This window comes from Pyrgilauda ruficollis, unplaced genomic scaffold (assembly GCF_017590135.1).
Source record: "Pyrgilauda ruficollis isolate IOZ18807 unplaced genomic scaffold, ASM1759013v1 scaffold21, whole genome shotgun sequence".
Taxonomy (NCBI): domain Eukaryota; kingdom Metazoa; phylum Chordata; class Aves; order Passeriformes; family Passeridae; genus Pyrgilauda; species Pyrgilauda ruficollis.
In genome coordinates this window covers 1830873-1854748 of record NW_024520318.1, presented here as the reverse complement: position 1 = coordinate 1854748, position 23876 = coordinate 1830873, and the positions used below count along the sequence as shown (strand labels likewise).

General features: G+C 43.5%; 1 protein-coding gene across 1 annotated transcript; it reads right to left on the bottom strand.

Moving 5' to 3' along the window:
- Nucleotides 1-16745: 16745 nt before the first annotated feature.
- On the bottom strand, nt 16746-20899 carry OTOL1 (otolin 1). Its single transcript, XM_041467992.1, is given in 5 exon segments — nt 16746-17435; nt 17438-17640; nt 17809-17880; nt 18714-18803; nt 20611-20899. Coding segments are annotated over 5 exon segments (1344 nt in total).
- Between the last annotated feature and the right edge of the window lie 2977 nt (nt 20900-23876).

Below are 23876 nucleotides of genomic sequence, written 5' to 3'. Positions count from 1 at the left end.
ATCCCATCTGAAATGGGATATTCACTATTTTCTTCTGAATACACCAAAACCCCTATTCCTAAATTTTAAGTTGTATTTTGCTTAATTTCTCACAGGAAGGAGATTTCCATCCCCAGGAGTTTCTCCTGAGTGGCTCCAATTGGGATTTCACACCAACATTTCAGTTCAGAGGGTCTGAGGATGTGAAACAGAAATTAATCCACTTTTACCCGGTTTTGCAGTATTTTTGGGAGTAAGATCTCAGGAGATCAGATTTTTATTCCCCACCTGACCCTTGAAAAAACAAAGAAAAAGAAGAAAACCTTTCTTTATCTAAATGTAAGTAAACTAAGATCTCAGGAGATCAGATTTTTATTCCCCACCTGACCCTTGAAAAAAACAAAAAGAAAACCTTTCTGCATCTAAATGTAATTAAACTCTTCAGAAAGAGTTCCTGCACAAACGGAAAAGCCCTGAAAATGAAAGAACTAAATAGGTATTAACAGGTTCATCTCCAAGAGGAAAAGAAAACTTTTACAGGAGTTTGGGTAAAGACAAAATGCTCAGATTTTAGCCCTGAATTTCAATAATAATCAAATATTCCCTTACAATATTCCAATGGAATATTCACTTAAAATCCTACAAAACACCACAGTTTATGACCTACTACAGTGTAAAATTCAAAATGTAACAGGACCTTTGTAAAATTGATTAAGCCACAATCATAGAATTAGAGCATCATTAAGACTGGAAAAAAAACTTAAATTGCTCAAGTCCAACCATTAACCAAGAAAACTTCAGGAGATCCAGGTTTTGTTCCAACTATTTCTCTAAAATCAAGTAAATTATTTCAGCAAACCTTCTCCTGTCTCTGGCTGTTCTCTGAAAGAATGGAAAAGATCTTTGCACTTGAAGGAAAACTCCAAATGCCCCAAATTCTGCATTGAGTCCAAACCAAACAGAGAGAGGGTGGGAAAAGAAAATAGAAGTTGAAATTTATTTTTCAACTCCTGCCTCCCAAACTGCTGGAATCCAGCCCTGGTGCTGCCCCGGGGGAATTTCAAACTCTCAGGGCTCTGACCCCCAACTGCAGCCAAGTCCTGCCCTGCAAATCCAGCACTATAAAGTTTAATTAATTCATTTATTACAGCCTTGATTGAGGGCAGAATCAAGGTCAGGTTGTTTGGGTTCTTTTAAAATCCCTGCTCATTGTAGGGGGGCTGAGCAAGAGGATCTTTAAAGGTCCCCTCCAAACCAAAGCACTCTGTAATTAATAATTTATTTCATCCCTGCTCCTCATCAGCTTGAATATGCACCAAAAAAATAAAAAAATAAAATAAATATCCACCAATATCCAAAAGCTGAAAGTATTAATACCATATATCCACTGCCTGCCATATTTATTCACACACTTCAAGCCTGACAAACAGAATTATGAGGTTATTTTATTGCCTCATGAAAAATACATTTCAAAATCTATCTTGGTTACAACTGGCAGTGACACAGTGTAGAAAGCTCCAACATACTTTAAATAATTTAAACCCCTGGTCTTATGGAGCATTAGGTTGGATGCTAAAATAAAAAAATAAAAAATTTAAAAAATCAGTTTGACCAGTTCCAGGGAGGTGGGAAGGGAAGATTTCCATAACTAACCCATAGGAAGGGGATGAGGCAGAGACAAACCAGCCATAAAAGTGAAAAACCAGAAAAAATCCAAATTTTTTGAGTGAATTCATCACCAATGACAAAGTCAAAGAAGAAAAGGACATATAGGAGGTACTAAGAAGATCATTAAGTATTTTGATAAACACTTCAGGTCTTTTAGAAGCCAGTACTTCATTTAAAAAAATAATAAAATAAATAATGCACTGTTGACAAGAAAATGAACTGGCCTTGCAGAACTGTCTGGGTACAGAGCACATCATGAGTTTAAATAAAAGTTAACTGTAAAAACTGATTCTTTTCCACAGCAGGAATTTGCAGAGGTAAACCTGGATGGAAACATTCCCACAGCAGCTGCTGGGAAGGGGACAGAGGAGCAGGTGGAAATTTTTAGGAAGAAAAATACACTGGAAACATCAAGAAGCTCCTAATGAACCTGACTGAAAGAACAAAAAAACTCTGGCTCACCAGGAAAGCACCTCAAGCCTTGGTTAGGTCTATTTTCTTTGCTATTATTTAAATATCCATTTTTAGGGTGAATGGACTGACCCTTGAACTAAAACATCTCCAAATACCTGGGAATATCTGAAATAACTCGCGACACTGGCAAACCCCGAGCGATGAGAAATTAATTTTGAATGTGTCCCATCAAAAAAATCCTGCTGTTCCTCATCCAAGTGGCCCCAAAAGGCTCCTGGCACAATCCAGGCAGGGGCTGAGAAATGTCCTGATATTTTTTTGGTATTTTTTTGCCTCTGAGGACTCAAAATTGAGGCTGATCTGGCTTTGAGCTGCGGGAATTGGCAGAGCAGAGTCCAAATCTTGCTGTTTTCTGCTCCAAACCTTTCCTTGGCTGATCACACAGAACTTGAGGGTGGAAATGCATTGATTTAGAATTCCAGAGAATTTAATTCCAGAAAAAGACGAATTTTCTGTGTCATGCACCTCCCCCCAAGCTGTTTTTTTGTTGTTGTTTGGTTGGTTCTGTGGGTTTTTTGTTTGGTTTTTTTTTTTTTGCAACATCAGCTTCCTTTGAAGGCCAATGCAAATATCCTAAATGTGTGCTCAGGTATTGTCCCATTTCTGCAGCCTATTTTTGGCATTAAGCAATTCTAAACAGGCTGATTCACCCCAGCTTATTAAGGAGAACGAGCTGGAAACAACAAAAAAATAAGTCTTTAACATCTAATTCAATTTTTATAACTCACTCTTTTACCTATAAAATAACAAGTAGTTACGACTGAATTCTGAAAATAATCATTCAGTATTTAGTATTTATTCAGATAAAAATTGCACACAATTGTCAGATAATATGGTGCTTAAGATGGGATTTTGGCTTTATTTCTCAAGTCTGAGTGTCTCTCAATGCAAAGTACCAGGACTGGTCAAGATTGTCCTTTTTTCAATCATTTTTCCCCAAAATAGAACACTTCCTACGATGGCATTCACCTGGTGTCCTTAACTTTAGGGGTTTTTCCCCAATACGTAATTCTTTATATTCTGTTTAATATCACTATAAATGATCCAGAGAAGGGAATTCTGGGCATAAACACCCAAAATGTGCCTGTACCTGCTGCCCTAAATCCTCCTGCAGAACCAGGAGCAGAAAAACAATTTTTTTTTCCCCAATTCCAGGGGGAAAAAAAAATTTATTCCCAAGAAATTCATCTACTAAATCTTTTTTTCAGATGGCAAAAAAAACCCTGCTTGTGGAGAGCTGCTGCCTCCTCAGAAATAGAGGCTTCCCAACAGGAATGAGCGTCCTCCAAATCCCCTGACAGCACAGAAAAATCACCCAAACCCACTTTTATTTTGCCTCCTGATGTTTCAGCAGCTCCAGGGTGGGAAAGCAGCAGAAAGAGCCAGAGGTTCCAGCTGCAGCTCCTTCCCAGGGATTTCCCTGAGGAAATCCAACAGTTCAGAGGGAGAACACCCAAAGCTCTCCTCAGTTGTTGAGATGAAGTGAAAGGAGCTGGTGCTGAAGAATAATCAATAATTATTCAATAATGAGAATCAATAATCCCTTGCTTTCCCCATGAATGATCCCAAGGGATTTCCTCAGCCTGGGAGCAGCATTCCCAGAGAGCTGGTGCCCAATTAAATGTTCATTTCCTCCTCAAAAACTGCATCCAAGCAAACAAGACCTCCCCAACCCTTTTTCTAAACCCCATTTTTTCTAAATCCCCCCCCTTTTCCCTTCTCCTTTCTTTGACCTGCTTGCAATTCCCAAAGATTTCCATGAAAATTAAACCAGACTCGGAAATTGAGGCGCATTAACAAGACATTAAGTGGGGAAAACTCAGAAATTCCCAAATTCAGCTCCTGAGTGTTCTTGACTCTTTTTTTTTTTCCCTTTCCAGCTGCCTCCACATTAATTGAAATCCTTGTTTTCAAGGCAGGGAGGAGAAAGATGGAAGGGAAAGCTTTGATCTCCAAAAACATTGAAGGGAACACGTTACAGTGTCACAGGGAAGAAAGGAAAAGGGGAAGGAGACCTGGGAGAGCTGAGAAATCGAGCAGAAAACAGCATTAAAATAGAATTAAATGCCAGAGAAAGTTGGCAGAGGGAAACATCAAGAAGAACTTGGTGTAACTCCTTTTCATCTCGGAAAAATGCAACACCTGTGAGAAAATCTGAGGCATCAAAACAGCCACAGAGACAAAAATAAGTAAGTTCCCAGGCTTGGAAAGGAAAATTTTAAAAGTGCCAAGCTGGCCGTGCCAGAGCTTATCCACTGAGAGATTTCCTGTGGAAAATGTGCATTTTCTGCAATTAAGTTATTCCAAACTTGGCCAACTCCAGCCAGAGCATTCAGCTCCTGCTTTTAATGAAATACAACCCCTGTCTGGATCCTCTTGGACATTTTGCAAGTTAAAGAACAACCAGATAAATAAAAACATCCATGACCCTGCGGACAAAAAACCTTTCCAGAAATAGAATTTTCTGCCAGTTAATTCTAATTGCTGCTTCTTAATGCAATGGCATCAGCTCTTATTTACAGCCACGTTTTGGTCAGGCAGAATTGGGTTTTATTCACCCGTGAAAATCCAGTGTTTTCCTGAAAATAAACTCATTTAAGCACCTGAATGGAAATCACTCCTGGAGCAGGCAACAAGGTGTAAAGCCAAGCTCTGCTGCTCCTCAAAGCCTCGGGAGGTGGGAAAGTGACACTGCAGCAAAAGCTGGGATGCTGGGAGAGCGAGTCTGAGGAAAATAAAGATTCCGAGGATCCCAAAAGGAGATTTTTGGGAATTTTCACGGCAGCGCTGGGTTGGGGGAGATGGCAAAGGGAATATTGGGATGACAGAAAAATGGGATAAATCATTGTTTGGGCAGCCTGGTGCAAGGGCAGAGAGATCAGATCCAGGCCGAATTTTGGCAGCAGGAAAATGTGTTTCCTGTTCTTGGGGTGAGGATTGAATTTCTGTAAATAGTGCAGCTGAAAAGTTGAAAAGTTCTAAACTCCAAAACAGTTCACAGAACATCTTTGTGACTTACACAGGTCTGTGCCTCAATTCACTCCACAAACATCCCCAAACTCTGAATTAATATTAAATAAAACAGGCTCTGCTGTTCCAGTTTCTCAGCTGCTCTGGGCAACCTGAGCCAAGCCCTCACAGGGCAATTTCTAGAAAGCATTTCTAGGTGTCACAACCAGGTTTAATTTAAACCATTTACAATAAAAAAAAAACCCATCATTTTATTTATTCTTTCCTCATGAGGCAAGTTCTCCAACAGGAGCCACTGACAAACCACAGCTGAGACATAAAAAAATTTATTTAAAGCGCCTTTTTTTGTTGCTTTTCCACCTGAAGCACCACAAATAAATCTCAGCTTCAGAGCTTCTTACAGAGTTCATGTTTTCAGTGCCAACATTAAAAAAAGAGAAAACCAATGTTTTCCCCATGAAGGCTTGCATGAAGCCTCAAACAGCACAAGAGGATTTTCATGGATGAGGTGTTATCAAATCCCAGTTTATCCCCAGTGATGAACTGCAGGAATATTCTCACCAGAGCCAGAAAAGCTTTGTGTTCAGCAGCATTTCCACTCAACTCTGCCCATAAAAATAAAATATAAAGGCATATATATAAAAATTATATTTATTATTTATATAAAAATTTATAAAACATAAAGGGAAATAATAAAAATAATTGGATACATAACTAATTGTTGGATAATTAAAATAAAAATAATTTTAAATAATAAATAGAAACTAAAGGGAATCCTTTTCCCCTTTTATCTGCTGGGATGAAGGCAGCAACAACTGGGAGCAGCACCAGTCCAAGGCATTCAATCCCTGCCACCAGAGCCCTCAGAACATGGCTCAAAAGCAGTTTTTATTCCATATTTTTAATAATTCTTGCTGTAAACAATCCATTATCAGCCAAACAGCATCTTTCTGAGCAGAATATTGAAAAATTTGGCTAAAATCTGGCTAACACATCCCTGAGTTCAGGTGGCTGGGGAAGCACTGACACCCAAAAAACCCAAAAATCTCCTGTTCCCATCTCAAGAGAGCAGCAGCCAGAACCACTGTGCACTCTGTAAAAATGAAGCAAATCACTGCTTCATGAGACTAAACCATGTTATGAGAGGAAAAACTCTTTTCCATTATTAGTTGCCACATAAATAAGGAAATAATTATTCCTCTCAGCTCTCTGCGTAGCTGGGAGGAATAATTATTTTTATTATTTTTAATAATTATTATTATCTAATTATATTTATATAATATGTAATATATATAATCTATATTATTTCTATATTATATTATATATACCATATAATTATATTTATTAATATTTTATGAGGCATTATTTTTATTTTTGCCAGAAGTGCAATTGGAACGACTCTGCCTGACACTCGAGCTCCATGATCTGGGAATTCATGGCTTTTACTGAAGGCTAGCTAAAAATATTCCACATTTTGCATCAGTTATCTCTGCACAGCCAGGGACACAGATGAGGCTGGAGATGAGTTAGGGACACAAAGTGAGGGGACATCACCCTGCCCAGCCGGGTTGTTATGGGTTACAAGATTATTCCACAATAGTTGACCCGAATTAAAGATAAAGGATTAAAGAAGCATCACTGTGGATGGTGGTACCCTCTAAATGTTCCCCTCTTGCAGCTGTTCTGAATTATTGACTTTGTCAGGGCATGAGCATCACTTTTTCAAGCTAAATTTGTTCTGTTTGACCCCACATCAAGCAGAGAAGGGAGGCACCCTCAAGGAAATATCAATTATTTCCCTGAAAGGCAAAGCAGGATTAGGTTATTGCATCTGTTTAGAGAGAGACACCTGAGCTACAACATCTCAAAACTCAGAAGAGCAGAGAGTGACGGGCACAAGATCATACAGCTGCATGGTTTGAGTGATTTCTGCTGGAACAAATTACAGTGGGACAAGTTTCTAGGAGAGCTTAAAGGAGATTGCCTTCAAAGCTGCTTTAAAATCCAGGATCTTTTGGAGGTCTGCCCATCATTAATAGCAGGACCTCCTGGCCAGAAATAGGGTGGAAATCGAGGTGTGCATGGCAAAAATTGATGGGGGGAATAGGAAAAGGAGGGAAATCAGGGAAAAAAAAATCGAGGTGTGCATGGCAAAAATTGATGGGGGGGGGGAATAGGAAAAGGAGGGAAATCGGGGGGAAAAAAGCAAAATCCCCTGGGTTTTAAGTGATTTCTGTTTGAGGTTGGGCATCAAGCACAGAGGGGACACAAGAACTGAAGTCCCCATTTACCAGATTCCTGTTGTTTTGTGCTCCCCAATTAAATCTTGACTCGTTTCATATTTAGACTGCAAATAATGGATATTTTACGAGGCTGTCCCACGGGTCTTGCCTCCAAAGGCCAAAACACCAAAGCTCAAAACACCCCCTGACCTCGGAGGTGACCCCCAGGCCCCAGTCCCCGTCATTCCTCAGAGCCAAGACCTTGCCAAACCCCTGTGCCATAAAAATGCATCATCAGAACTTCTGAATAAGTACAATTTATTCTAAAATTAGAGCTGCTTGAGCAGGAAGGAGTAGGAATATGAATAAAAGCCTCCCGCCCTGGTTTTAAGGTCGGGATCAAAGCTGTGGCATCATCCCAGGTCACAGCCTGGCCGTCACTGTCACCTCCTGCTCGGCCACAAAAGGCAAGCTACTCCCAGAAAACAGAGCAATTAAAAGAGGATAAATAACCCAGCCACGTCTTCTTGGCCAGAAATAAATTACAGCAGAAAAGGAAATTAAAATGTGCAGTGGTTGCTGAATCTGAGGTGTCTGCAAGCTCCGAGGGCTGGGAAAATAGGACACAATATTGCACAGCAGAAGGGCACCTGAAACCCCCTGGCAACGCTTCCTGAGCCCGTCCTTGACCTAAATCAGTGCTCAGAAATGGGGGATATCGGGCAAATCTCACCATGGAAAGGCACAGCTGCCAGGGCAGGGGTGGAGTGCAGAATTCTGGCATTTCCAGGGGGATCCCTCCTGGCTGGGATGTGGGAGCAGAAAAAATATACCAAAAATATTACACAGGGGAGGAAGAAGGGCTTGGATCAGGAGATGAGAACAGGAGCAACACAGAAAGGAAATCCTCCCTAACAAAAAAAAAATAAAAAAAAAATTAAAAGAAAATAAAAGCAGTGTCCAAAAAAAAGGGTGGGGCCATGGAAAGCAGGGGCATCCCTTGGCTTTCCTTGCTCCACACAAACCATCCCTGACCCTCAACTACTCATCCCAGACACCCCCACAGCTGAGGGATTTCACATTTCCTGGCTGAAACAACTCCAGCTTCCCTGGAAAACTCCAAAGGCACCATCCCAGGGCAGTTTCATGCCAGAGCAGCTGCAAAGGTATGAGGAGCTGAGTTAATACTCCAATATTTGGGGTTTTTTAATACTTAGCAGAATTTATTTCAATGATTCATTGCTATCCATACCTGAAGCTGTTTATGAGGATGAGTTTCCATCAGGGATGGCTGTGTTGGGTCGATTTAGGGGCACAGATTTAATAAACTTTTTCAATTCTGCTTTTAATGTGACATGGACAGAAATTCAAGAGTCCTGTTGAGAAACTGGATGCGAGAGTCAGAATGGGGTTTCTTTTTCCAAGTGCTTTTCAAATCCCTTGTAAATGTTGACAGGCAAAATGAGGAGAATTTATGACAGCATAAAATAAAACCACCCTCCCCATAAAACCTGATTAGATTCATTGATTATCTAATAAAAACCTAGAGCTGGGCTTTAATAAGCTACAAATGGTGGGTCCAAAGTGAGAAGCATTTTGAGCTCCTCTCTTTCTGTAATCCTGCTCAAACCAGGATTGAAAAGCAAAAATCAAGTCAGACCTTCAACATTCCAGGGTTTTCCAGTGATTCATGGATTATTGGATGAACCCTCAGCCCTGGCTCTGGGTGATGCCCCAAGCAGAGCTCAGGGATAAATCCAGCCTGGGGGTGGAATCCATTCCCTGGATTTCAAACACAAAATGTCCAGATGTGAAATCCACAGCTGAGGATGGATTTGCAGAATATTTTCAAAGCTGACACTGACTTCCAAGGGAGCTCCATCTCAAGGAGAAGTGATTCCCATCAATCCCAGCTCATCCTGGCTGGTAAGAATCCCTTGGGAATGCCCAGCAGTGGCTCCAGCATCCCAATCCCATCTGCCCCAGACTCCAGCAAAGCAGCACAGCAAGAAAAACAAAAACCCCACATTTTCCCAAAGGATAAATTCTTTCAGCCCCACTGAAGCTTTTCATGCTCCCAGCAGTGCTGATTTATTGGGATTGCTCTGGGAAGCATCTCCAGCTGGAAAATCCCTGCATCTGACCAAAGGGAATGATTTTTTCCTTCGGGATAGAATTGTTTTGGGATTTTTCAGCAGGCTTGGGAGGCCCAAAGAGCTCCTGGGAGGATGAGTTACTCCAAGCAGCAAACATTTCTCTGTTTAAATTAATCAGGGAGTGGTGAACAGCTCCTGGCCACAGCAGCTCCCAGGAGAAGCTCTGCAGGGATTTTGTTTTCCTTGTGCCTGGGGAGATGGGTCAGGGCTGTGCTGGGGGAGTTCAGGGCCTTTAGAGGGATTTTCCAACTTAATTCCAGGATTCCATCCTGCCCCAGCACTCAGCAGATCCTCCTGAATATTTTACACCACATTTTGCCTGATGCACATTCAGCTGTTCTCCAAAAAGCAGCCAAAAAAAATAAAAAATCACTATTTTCCCATGAAAACAGAGCAGATCAGGACATTTCCTTACCCATTCCTGTGCCTATTATGGAGTACTATGGGCACATGAGCTGAAATCCAAATATTTTCTGTGCTGAATTCATAGAAATGCAGACATTGCTTATGAGGTCATTTCAATCCTGGAGTTGTTGATATCCCTGTATTTTCAATTCTACCTTCTTTACTCAGAATAAACTCACTAAAACTGGTTTTATTTTCACTCATTTCTTTGCTCAAGTGCTGTATTTTAGTTTTGAAATAACTTTGCAGGGCCTGGGCTGGGTTTAGTTTTTCTCCTTGATGACTCTTTTGGGCTGCCAAGAGATGCTGTAATTCCAATTATGTCACAGATGAATTTGGGCTCTGTTGGGAAATCATAATTTGGATTTATCTTTCTTTTCATTTTAGGAAGGTCTTATGAGGAAAAAAATATATATATTTAGGCCCTTTTTTCCCCCAAGTTATTTTCCTTAAAGTGACTGAGTCAATTAGAATCAATTGAGTGGAAAGCCTTCAACTGGAGGTAAACAGGGATAACAACAGCGATGAAGGAATGGGAAGATAAATTTGGAAAAAGCTGTGGTGTGGCTGTTTAGAACTCTGATTACTGCTCCAAGAGCCTGGAGCTCTTTCCCATCATTGTTACTCAATCTCCCATTTTTCCCCCAAAAGTTGCTCCAGAGCAAGAGGCACCTGGGAAGCATCAGCACCTGCAAAAACCATTTTTTCCTCCTTCTGCAGGCATTAAAGGGGAAGCAAGAGCCTCTCTCTCACTGCAAACCCTCTGGATTTATTGGGGATTTGGGTTCCAGGAAGCCTCATGAACTTTTTTTCTGTTTTTAAGGAGGAACATCTCTAATTGTCTACCACTAATTTGCCAGCCAAAAAAATCAATTGCAGGTGGAGATAACACCATTTGGCTGCCTAATTAATTGATGAGAACCACAAATCGGGGAGGTGGCCAAGCTTCTGTTGCTTTTACAGCTTCTCTACCTCCTCATTTTCCACGTGTGGAGGCACCAAAAATGGTGGAATTTCAGATTTTTGGTTGGTTTTATCACAAGCCTTTTATTAAAACCAGCAAAGAGAGTCCCCCATGTGGTCACAGACTTTTGGGATTATAAAAAGTTGGGGAATAATTCACATATTCGAAGCTGAGATTTGTGCTGCAGCTCTCTGCATCCAGAGCTCTCAGTGTGGGCACGGATTCTCAGTGATAAAATAACATTTAAATCAAAATAAAGACACAGAGAGCCGCCAGTAAAACATGAGCCACCCCACTGTGGGCCCAAGTTTGGTCTTTCTAAGGCATCAAATCCTGAATGGACCTTCCCTAAATGGAAGGGACAGGCTGGGAGTGTCCCCCCATCCCAAAATCCACGAGCCCAGCTCCAAGGGGACACAAAGAGCCCGAGGATGGGGACAAAGTGACTCCTGAGCAGGTTCACAACCCATCCATCACATCCTATGGAAACAACATTCCATCCCTCCCACCCTATGGAAACAATCCAGCCAGCCAGCCATCCCAGCCTATGGAAACAACTGGGGGGATCCCAGCCTCTGCCCTTCCCTGTGAGGTCCCTCCCAGGGCAGCAGAAGGATTTGTGCTCCTCCATGGACTGGATTCCAAAGGGGATCCAAAGGGATCTCAGCTCCTGCCCCCCCTTCTGCACCAGCTTCAGAGGCTGCTGCTCCCACAAATCCACACTCCTCTCTGCAGCTCCCGTGGTTTCCCCCCAAAATTCCCAAAACCTTTATCCTAGACACTCAGCCTTGTCCAACAACAGGCCATCCTGGATCCAGTGCCATTGGCTCCGTGGGACACACGGGAAGTTTCTGGCAGAGAAGCCCCTGCAGCCCCCCACTCCCAAATCCTCGCCCCACAAGGACACAGTCGGATGCAGAGTCCCAAAAACCAGCGGAGGAATTGATCCTGGCACATCAGGTGAGCTGCTCACACGGCTCCTTCCACCCCTGCACCATAAATCACAGCCCTGCAGCTCACAGCATCTTATTTCATCAGCCCCACGCCCAACACGAGTTTTTGAGGGGCTCCTGGGGTGCTGCACTGAGTTCTCTGCACGGATTCACCCTTCTGCTGAAACCCTGCAAGCACAGCCCAGCACCTCCTGCTGCAAGCACCCTGCACAGCTCTCCCTGAAAAACCTGCAGAGGAGTCCATCAAACACAGGTTCAAGGTGGGATGAAGCTAGAACCTGGGTCTTAATGATTGTGGGGAAAAAAATATTCTAGTAAAATATAAAAATATATAAAAATTTTTTAAATATTTTAAATATATATTTTATATTTATTTTTAATATTTTAATATATTTTTTAAATACTAATTTTTTTTTTTTTTTTTTTAATTCTTGTAAAATCTCACAAAGTTCCCTAGGCATGGAAAGTGAGGGTGGAGAAATTCTTCCCTCAGGAGCACGGGGAAAACAAGGCATGAGGCTGTCCTTGCTAATCCAGGCCTAACCTGCAGCCTGCTCCACAGACATTAATCCTCCCTGCAGCTCCCAGCACCAGCTCAGGAGGGAGCAAACAGATGGACAATGACTTGTCATTGGAGAGACTTGGATCAGCAAGTTAGAAATTCAGATTTCTACAGGAAAAGCAAGTTAGTCATCCAAACAAATGGATATGCCCTGGGGGGATGAAAAATCTGGATAGCAATGGAGCTAAAATAAAACCTTGAGAAAAATAAAGGCTGTGAGTTTGCAGAGGGGAGAAATAAAGTGAATGTGAGGAGAAAAGAGCCACACAAAGCACAGACAACTCTGCTAAATGCTCTTTTTTTGTTTGTGGGGCTGCATTTATAACACAAGGAAATAAAGGCTGATCTTACAAGCACTGAGTGGATTTGTCTCTGTGACATCTAGGGCCATATATTTGTGTTTTCCCCAATATTTTACTATTTCCTGGCTCCAAATGCTGCAGAGGAAAACTGAGGCTGCCGAGCTGCCAGCTGGGATAGGATATTCAGGATAAATTCCAGTTCAGGACTTTGGATTAAAATGATTGTGGGTGGGAGCTCACAAAAGAACTTTCCTGAAGCAATTCCTCCAAAATATTGCAGAGGGAACAGCCATACCAAGGCAAGGATGGTGAGGGTGAGCTCATCACCCCTCTCTGAGGACCTTTGGGGGACATTCCAGGTGGGAGAGCTCAGGAACAGCAGGGGCACCTCCTGATCCCTCTGCCAGATCCATGATCTGCAAATCCCAGCGAGCTGGAGGCTGCTGGGATTCACCTTCAGAGGGAAAACCGGGAAAAAAAGCAGCACAGGGAATTAAGAATTCCCTGCAGGAGCCTGTCTGACATCTGGGTTACACCTGGCTGCTAAACTGATCCCTGCCCTGCTTCCAGCTCCTTGGGAAATCTCAATTTGTTGCTGTTTCCCACCTTCCTGTACAGGCACAGCATCCAGAGAGCAGAGCTGGCTCTGCCTGGGACACAGCCCAGCCCAAAACTCACCCCAGAATCATTAAAGCAGCAAAGAGATAATGGTTTTATCTTCAGGTGTTTCCAGCTGGAAGGTGTTAATATTCGTGTTAATATTTGTGAATTCAGTAATTAAAAAAATAAATGTTTCCTCTGGCAAGGAGAAAGATGCACCAGAAATTCCCCCCCTGCCCCATGGCTGCTTCTAAGACAGAAGTAAATCAGAGTTTTAACATCAAGAAAAGCCACACTTACACTGATCTTTCATCAGAAGAAAAAAAAAAAAAAAAAAAAAAAAAAACAGAAAGCCACCCAAGAGCTGCTTTTTCATTCTCCCCTCTCCCAGACATTTACCTGATGCTCAAGCAGACCCCACACCCAATTCCTTCACAAAGAAAATTAAAAGAAAACTTATTTTTAAATTATCTGTCTCCCATCAAACACTTAAAACATCAATTAAAAAAATCAGAGATATCAGTTTTAGGATGACTTATTCCTCTTTTTCCCTTTTTAAATGAGACAAAGTCTGGAGAAGCTCAGACTTAAACCAGATTGGCTTAGAGGCTGCAGACCAAAGATTAAACTGAGAAAGATACACTAAAACAAAGCCAGTACATTTTCAGTCCAGTTTTATCTCATTGAAATAAAATATTTCCTAAAAAAGGAATAAAGTGTGGAAGTTCTAACTGCAGCAAGAGGAGTTTGACCCAGAAAACAGAAAATCCATGCTTGAACAAGTTCTTGTTTACAACCAAAAAAATAAAACAAAAATAAAAATTCAAAGAATTGTTATTCTTTAGCATTAAGCTCATGAGAAAGATACACTAAAACAAAGCCAGTACATTTTCAGTCCATCCAGTTTTATCTCGTTGAAATAAGATATTTCCTAAAAAGGGAATAAAGTATGGAAGTTCAGGTTGTAGCAAGAGGAGTTTCACCCAGAAAATGGAAAATCTGTGCTTGAACAAGTTTCCTGGTGCAGACACTTCCAGCTTGAAAGCTTTTCAAGGAATATTGGCGAAGCTGCAGTTTCCACAAAACCATGGCAGAGCTTTTCCTAGGAACAAACACCAGTGGCTCTGCCTGGAGAATGCCCTAAACATTCCCTACTAAGCAACGTTTTACAAGCTACTAGGAAACAAGCAGTGCCCACAATAATCCACTTTAATTCCCATCAAAAGGTGGTTTGTCTCCTTTCAAAAGAGGAAAACTTTCAGCAGCCCAGCAAAGCCGTCCTGGTGCAGACACTTCCAGCTTGAAAGCTTTTCAAGGAATATTGGTGAAGCTGCAGTTTCCATAAAACCATGGCAGAGCTTTTCCTGGGAACAAACACCATTCTCTCTGGAGAATGCCCTAAACATTCCCTACTAAGCAACGTTTTACAATCTACTAGGAAACAAGCAGTGCTCACAAGATAATCCACTTTAATTCCCATCAAAAGGTGGTTTGTCTCCTTTCAAAAGAGGAAAACTTTCAGCAGCCCAGCAAAGCCACAGAAAACCAAAAAAAAAAAAAAAAAAAAAAAACAAAAAAAAAAAACGAGGCACATGTCAGCTGAAATGTAGGAACTTGGATTCTGATATTGCAGCCCTGGTCTAAATCAATTAAATCCATCCATTTTCATCCAAATGAAAGGAAAGCAGAACCAGGGGCTTACCTGGGCCAGGGAATGGAAATCCAGCATGGAAGGAGCAGGAGCTGAGCAAGGAATCAGCCTTTAAGCAGCCAAGAGCAAATCCCTGATCCCAAATAAATACAGAACTCCCACCTGGCCCATATCATCCCTTTAATTAATCCCCCCCAGCCCTCAGGCTGCACAGGTGGGATTTGTTCTGGGGCAAGCACAGCTCAGCTGGGGACATTCCTGATGGCAGCAGTGGCCTGGGGACACTGGAAGCAATTTCCAGAACACCTGGAAAAACCCAGGGCAGGAAGCACAGGGAGACACCAAGCTCTGCTGCTGATGTTCCTCTGGTCCAGAAACCCAGTCCTGCCCCTAAAATCACAGAATTAAGTGCTAAGCTGTGGAACATTTGATTAAAAACATGGAAAACACCACAAATATGTGTTTTTATGACTTTGGAATAATTTTTCATAATTACTGACAAGAGCTGCTGGCCTGATTAGAACCCTGAGCATTTATTTTCTTCCAGTGTCAAAATGCTTCACTGCAACCTGAAGAGGGGACAGTTTTACCAAACAAAATAAAAGCAGAAGTGAAAGGGAATAAATATTTTGGCATATTTTTTTTTTAGCAGGGCTCTATCATGAGACAAAGCACATCCTCAATCAATCCACTGTCATTCTACCACAGCACAAAAAATTAGGAAAAACAGCTCAAAATGAGGGATTTTTTAAATATACTTCAATATTCTTAAGGTGGAAACCAGCTTGGATTAAGGTTTTCTGGTCACATGGTCTCCGTGAGGATTTTAAACATTCCCACAAATCCTCTGAGCCATCACAACACCTCAAGGGAGTTCCAAAGTCTGTTCTTGGCTGCCTCTGTCGCCTCCTCTTCCTCCCAGCAGCCCAAGGATGATCCCACAGCATCAGAGGCTCAGAACCTGGTGGTCTGAGTGGACCAATAAAATAAAATATTCACCTTTCAGCTACTTTTGAAACTTGCAGATTTATTTTTGTTTAAGGACAAGATTTAGGAGGGTTTTTTACACTGATCTAATACTCTTTTACACAATTTTTTTATAATTCATGACCAAGACTAAAGCACTAAATAATACTGATTCAAGGATAAAAGAGCTTTAAATCTTTTCAGGTGATTTCAAGGAACCTACTGCTCATGTTCCCATCTGGCTGATCCCAAGCATTAGGTGAGGATGATCCCAAGGATGATCCCACAGCATCAGAGGCTCAGAACCTGGTGGTCTGAGTAGGCCAATAAAATATTCACCTCTCAGCTACTTTTGAAAGTTTCAGATTTATTTTTTTTTGAGAACAAGATTTAGGAGGATTTTTCACACTGATCTAATATTCTTTTAGACCAAGACTAAAGCACTAAATAATACTGATTCAAGGATAAAAGAGCTTTAAATCTTTTCAGGTGTATTCAAGGAACCTACTGCTCGTGTTCCCATCTGGCTGAGCTCTACAAATCAAACCCTGGCATTTTATCAAAATCAGAGGTGATCAGAACTTATTCCTAGAGGGAGCTTGGGCCATGCAGGGACTGCAGGAGCTGGGGAAGAGTTTCATTCCACGATTTGAATATTCTAATTACAAACTGTGCTGGGAAATGCCCTCCCCACACTGGTCCTGTTGGTGCTTGGACAACAGGCAAAGGATGCGTGACTTCTTCAAACTAATCCAGGCCTTGCAAATATCAATATTTTTGTTAAAACCTCTCAAAAAATAACATCTAAACCAAAGTGCTGCCCTTTTCTCCTCTCACACCCAGAGGGAAAAGATGTTCCTCAGGGTCATAAACTCACAGAAGAACCTCAAAACCATCAGGGTACAGCAGGAACCCCGTGAAGACGCTGTCGTCCTCTGCGCCGGCGTAGAGCCCGTTCCAGTCCTTCCCAACCTCCAGCCACACTTGGTCACCCACCCTCAGCTTGAGGATGGTCAGGAAGGAGGCCTGGTCGATGTCCTGGCCGTAGAGGGTGTCCCTGGCCTTGGCCACCCTCCTGCTGCTGGCCACGAGGCTGAGGCGCGCGGGGCGGCCGCGCACGGTGACGTGGTAGGAGAAGACGTAGGCGCCGGGCACGCTGCAGTTGAACTTGCCCGTGGCGGGGTCGTAATCGTGGCGCTCGTTGAACCACACGCGGTCAAACCTGATGGGCACGTTGGGAGGAGGGAAGGGCCGCGACAGCCCCGCGCTGAAGGCCGAGCGCGGCGCCTTGGGGACGTCCCCACGGGCGCCCTTGGCCCCGCGGGAGCCTTTCCTGCCCGGGGCGCCGCGGCCGCCCTTGGTGCCGGCGTCGCCCTTGGGCCCGCTGGGGCCCGCGGGGCCCAGGTCCCCTTTGTCACCTTTGCGGCCCTGCTCGCCCTTCTCTCCCTGTTTGCCAGCCGCCCCCCGCATGCCCTCGGTGCCCGTGTCCCCTTTGCTGCCCTTCTCCCCCTTGGTGCCCCCTTCCCCTCTGTCCCCCTTGGCCCCTCTGCCCCCCGGCCCCCCGGCTCCCCACAGTATCCCTTTTCCCCCGTGTCCCCCTTTTCTCCCTTGTCCCCCTGTTCTCCGCCCGCTCCCGGCTCTCCGGGATCCCCCCTGTCCCCTTTGTCTCCTTTGGTGCCATTGTCACAGGTGTCCCCTTTAGCCCCCTTTTGTCCCTTCAGTCCAGGGAAACCATAGCTGCCCTTATTGCCTTTGGCTCCAGCTTCACCTAGGGGGAAAAAAGAAGATTAAAACCAATAAAAACGAAGATTAAATCCAATGAAAGTGGATTGCTCTGGAGATGGAAGGACCATCCAAAGGGGTTGGTCCTTCCATGCTGTTGTAAAACCCAGAGCAGAGGGAAAGGTCAGAGCAATCCTGGATTTTCCAGACCTACCCTGCAGCCCAGGTTTCCCTGGATAACCAGGACTTCCACTCGCTCCTCGCTCCCCTTGCTCCCCTTTTCCTCCTAGGACAGTCCAGCATTGATTAATTAATTAATTAATTTGTGCTGGTGCGTGCAGCACAGCAAAGATCACACCCCGCTGGGATCATCTGCATGTGTCCCTCACTTCATTAAAAAACACAAAACAGACATGAGCAAGGTGGGTTTTGAGGAAACACCTTCAGGAGCCTCAGCTGGATCCCACAGTCCCCAGCACCACCTCACTCCCAGATTTCTGCCCCTCTGCGAGGCAGCTGCTGCTGTTTCATGGAAGGTGGAGAAGGTGACAGCTCTGCATCCCTCATTCCAGGCTGGCCAAAAAGCTTTTTCCAGGAGTAAATCACTCCCTGAGGGTCTGCAGGGACTGAACAGCACCAGACTCTGCTGCTGGGATTCTCCAGAGGCAGCAGCAGGATCCTGCCAGGATAAAGCTGCTCCAGGCCCCAGATGAAGGGCAGGGTTTCCTTTCAGGAATACTGATGGATAATGACTGCTCAGCGTCTTAACTGAAGTTCTTTTGCCTGAGAGATTGAAATTGAAATGCAGATTTTACCCCTGCACACAACTTCCGTGGTGGCTTTTTCCTACTTCTGTCCTTCACCCAAAGCAAACTGAACCCAGATTTCAAACTTCTGTTCAGAACAAGAATTGAGTGAGATCTTTATGAGCAGCTGCTCCTGTTCCACCTGAACAAACACTGCCACCACCTGAGTTCCTGTCCCTGCACTGATGCCAGCTAAACCTCTCCAGGGCTCAATCCCTAGCGGAAATCTTCTTCTGCTTTAAAATATATGGTTTTTTTAATAATTTTGTGGTATTTTATGAGGACAGCAGCATTTTCCATTAGTCTGGCTTACCTCTTTCTCCTTTAGATCCTTTTGGACCTTGAGGGCCAGGAGTTCCCGGCGGCCCTGGCAGCCCAGCATCTCCCTTCTCCCCCTTGGGACCTGTAAAATCAACAAAACTGTCTCAGTAACTCCAAGGCTTAACTTATAAATAACATTTTCATCAATACCTGAGCAACGTGGCATTAAGGAGTGTATATGAGGTGATTCCATCACCTTGGGAAGAGCTGCTTGTTTTATTTGACATCATCAAATCTCACAGCTTTGCCTTTCACTCTGGGCCGCAGTTAAAGACTTTTTAAAACCAACTTTGAGCTGCCTCAGAGGCACAGGAGCTCAGAGGTTCACAAAACATCAGAAATTAATCTGTCTTTAATATCTGAGCACATCCAAGAAACTGCCAGAGCTTTGGAATTGTCCCTTTCCTTAAGGAGAATTAATTCTGCAAATATAGAAGGGGAACCTGGCTGAGAGCTCCACACTGCAGAAAGGAGGGATTGAAATCCTTTTCCTTTTCCATCCCCTTGGGAATCCAGAGATTCCCAGTGCCTGTCTGGGAGCAGATTATGGCCACAAGGACTTTCCCATCAAGAGATAAGAGATCAAACTCCCTTTACAGCCACCACAATTTCCATGAGCCAGCCTTTCCCAAGCCATGGGAAGTGAAAATCCCTGGAGTGCATTGGATTAAAGGAGAATTATTTCATTATTCTCCCACCTTTCCCCAGATGAATAGCTCCTATCTCCAGTATTAGTGCTACTAAAGTGAACTTTTGCAGGCTAATGCACTATTCATTAGAGCAGGAGCACAATTAGGTTCTCTGTGGATGTGTATTTTAGCAGTAGAAAGAAGACACAAAGTGTATTTTATTAAATATTTAGCTCCTTTATAGAGAGCTGCTTCTTGTGCCTCATTTGTTTATTTTTAAAATTGAACCCAATTTTTTTTTTAATTTCCTCTTTTGCAATGGGGAAAAAATCAAAAAATAAAAATTAAAGAAACCTTCAGTAAAGATGCAAAACTGTTTGAAGGTAGTTTTGGGGGTCATAAAGTGAATGGTTGAAGTGAATGTGGAATTAAAGCTGTGAATCCAAGGGGCTCAGGGCAGGGACAGAGAATTGAGGAGCGTGGCCTCCTGCCAGCAGGGATTTGGGATAGTCCCAAAGGAATTCCCACTCACACTGGTGGTTTGTAACTTCCAGGATGTGGCTGACATTCACTTTTCTGCTCTGGATTTGCACAAATCCAGATCACATCCCACATTTCGTAGAATTACAGAATCACAGAATATCCTGAGCTGGAAAGGACCCACCAGGATCACCCAGCCCAGCCCCTGGTCCTGCCCAGACACCCCAAAATCCCACCCTGGGCATCCCTGGCAGCGCTGTCCCAACACTCCTGGAGCTCTGGCAGGTTTGGGAACGTGCCCATTCATTATCTGGGGAGCCTGAGAAGTGCCCAGCACCCTCTGGGGAAGAACCTTTCCCTAAAATCCTAATATCCACCCCAAACCTGCCCTGGAACAGCTCCAGCCATTCCCTGGCTCCCAGTCAGGCGAGCAGCGATCGGAGCTGTCCCTCAGGAAGAGCTGAGGCAAAAGATTTAGGGGTAAAAGAGAGATTGATTAGGGGTAGCTGACTACACAACGTGTATCACTTAAAATTACTGTGCTTGCAGAAGTCAGATGAGAGAATGCAGGGCTGCTGTGGTAAGAAAGAGAAGAAGAATGTCGGGCTGTTGTGATCAGGAGCACTGTTCGGGCCCCTAAACCAGCCAAAACCACCCAGCATCAGAGCTGCAGATCGCTGAGATCTCCCCCACGAGCTGCACAAACCCTGCCAAATGATTTCCCGAGGGAAAAGCCGCTGGGTTTGGCGTTTCCAGCCCAGCAGAGAGGGCTCAGCACACCTGTGGGTCCCTGCGGGCCCGGCCGGCCCTGAGGCCCCGCCGCGGGCGGGCAGCAGTCGCAGCAGTTGAAGAAGAACTCGGCCGAGTCCAGCGTGGAGTTCTCCAAGGGGAAAAGCGTGGGGAATTCAGCTCTGCCCGGCGCTGCTGGCAATGGGATTTTCCCCGGGACAGACGGCTGGGAAGGTTTGGGCTTGGTGTAGAGCACGGCCGGGGTCACCTTCAGCGCGGCCAGCGCGGGGACGGCGGCGAGCGCCAGCAGCAGCGGGACGGGCCGCGGGCAGCCCGGCATGGCAGCGGCTGTGGGAGACACGGACAGACTGTGAAACCCTCGCTCTGGCTCGGCCCTGCGGCCTCAGCCCTCTCTACACAGAGCAGCAGGCACAAGTTTCCCAAGGATTTTTCCTGGCGTAGGCAGTGAGAAGCTCAGAGAAGAAGAGAAAACAATTCTGAGCTCTATTCGCTGTTTTTGCACACGTGGAATGTGTTATGGAGATTGTTCACCCAAAGTGATTTGGTTAATTGGACAGCGGTGAAAGCTGTTTTGAGTGTTTAGCCAATCACTCAAACTGTGTCCTGGCTGTCTCAGACAGTCATGGGGTTTTTTTTAGTATCGTATCATATCATATCATATCATATCATATCATATCATATCATATCTAGTGTTGGGGTATTAGTTGTTGTTTCTTTTGGGTTTGGATGGAAGGTATTTGAGATGGTAGTTTATGTCTGGATTTCAGTGTTTATTATTTTTTATTAGTAAAACAGTTTTACTACTGTGAGTTTGGTAGTTTTTTTATTAGAAGGCGCAAAATAGGTAGCAATTTTTTGTTACAAGGTGTTTTAAATCTAAATTTTTTAATTAAGGACTGACACTTGGATTATTTTTTCTTTTAACTTAATGATTGATCTCAAAGACCCTGCAATGCGGATTTTCTGTTTAATTACAAAATGCCTCCCAAACCCATGAAGAAGAAGGAAGGAGAAGCATGAAGAAGAAACCCAGGACAGCACCCTGTGCCCTCCATCTTGCTTCCATCCACAACATATTAAAAATCCCAAACCCTGAATTTCTCACCAAGTCTCTATAACCTATTTCACACTTTAGTGGATTCCAGTCTATCTTGAAGTCTAGGAAAACTTCTCCATGAATGAGGGTCAATGTCAGTGCTCCCCTGGGGGTCAGGGCACCCCAGAGCAGACAGAGAAATATTCCCGGTGCCCTGGGTTCCACACTTTAGTTATAATATAGTATTAGTGTAATATAGTATGGTTTTAATAAAGCAATTGCTCAGCATTCTGAATCATGGAGTCAGGACACATTATTCCCTGGCTGGGGGATCTGTTTCTCCTGTACTTCCCCAAAGCCAGGACAATGCCAGGGTGAGGCCCCAGCTCTGCTTTCCCTGAGGAGCTGTGGCTGCCCTGTGCCGGGAGATGCTCAAGGGACCTTAAATCCCATCCTGTTCCATCCCTGGGACACCTTCCACTGTCCCAGGTGCTCCAAACCCAGTCCAGCCTGGTCTGGGACACTGGCAGGGATCCAGGGGCAGCCACAGCTGCTCTGGGAATCCAACCCAGCCCCTCCAGAGAGGAATTCCTTCCCAAAATCCCACCCAACCATGTCCTTCTTCAACTCCAGGTCATTCCCATCACTCCATTCCTTTAGGGAAAAGTTTCTCTCCAGCTCTCTTGTAACCCTCTTTTGGTCCTGGAAGGATATGGAGAGAATTCCATAACGATTTCAGAGTCCAACACAACCACACAATAAAAAGCTTTTCTCTAAAGAAAAAAATGGAAACAAGCTGAAACATCAACTTTTTCAAACTCAGGTACTTTGGAATCAAAACTATCAAGTGTACCAAAATTTTTATTTTTATTTTTTTTTCATTTCTGCCTGATTTTCTGGATTTTTTAGTGTAACCTTTCACATCTGCTCTTTTTGTTTTTCAGGTGTTGATTCAGCTGACCCAGGGAGAAAGGACAAAGGCAGAAGGCCCCGATTTTTCCTGTAGGCCAGGTGCTGCCTCTCAGGTGACCCGTCACAAAAAGCACTTTTGTTCCTTTTTTAAAGCAAGGTCCCCCTGTAAATGCAGATGGAACAGAGCCCCTTTCTTGCTGGAGTTGAAACCCAACCTTCCTGAGGAGCCACAGAATTCCACAGCATGGGAAACCTCCGGGAGAGACCCCCCTCAACCCTGTCAGCCAGAGGGCAGGAGGAGATCCAGCTCCACACCACTGGGGCTGCAGCAGCACCTTTCCATCTTTAACAAGTCCCTTTTAGAGGAAAGAGTGATTTTTTTTTTTTTCCCCTCACCATTTTCAAAAAACCAAAATCATTTAATGGAAAATTGATTCCCCACATAAAACCCCCAGTGGTCACTACTGGATGCTGGAATCTGCTGAGGATTTTAGAATTTAGCACTGACCCCCAAGAGGACACTGCATTTGACCTGAGGCTGTAGAAAAAATCTTCCAAAATTAAATGATAAAACTAAGATTATAAATGTGTGGTTTAAATAAAAGTGTCTAAGATCACATAGTAGAAAAACTTAAAGTTTAAAGTTTTAGAATATAATAATATATAAAAAACAAGATAAAAATTTTAAATCAGAGGCAAATCCTTCTTCTTCACCTTCTTCTTCATTAATTTAAGTAGTATTGTGTAATTAAATAAAAAATCCACATCACAAGCCACAAGTAGTTATTAAATTAAAAATAAAAATAATTTGTGTCATTTCTTAATTAAACAGTTTATCCTTTAAAAAAACATATAAAAAGAAAGATACAACTCCATTTTTAATTTTTTAGAGTAAAATACTATAAAACTCACAATTTGTGAAACTATAATCTAAATAAAACTAATAAACACCTATATCCAAACCAAAAATACCATCTCACACATTTAATCCCACCCCTAACAAAAAAGAAAATAAAACTCAGCAGTTTCCCACTGGGACCATTCAATCCATAAGGATAAATTATCCCTTTTCCATGAGTGTGTTTAATTAGAATGGGATTCCACGGCCAGATTTTGGTCCAAGGCTGGGATTTTTTTCCCTTACCATGAAGAGTTTTCCTGGGAAGTTGGTGTGGAAGGAGATGCTCAGCACGGGCAGGCAGGGAGCAGCCAGAGCCTGCAGCTGCAGCCACACAGAAAAATGAGGAAAAAAAAGGAGAAAAAGCAGAAAAAGGATCATCTGGAAAAAGGGAAAAAAAAACCCAATTTCTCCTTTTGAACAATCTCCTCACTGCAGCACTGGGTTTAT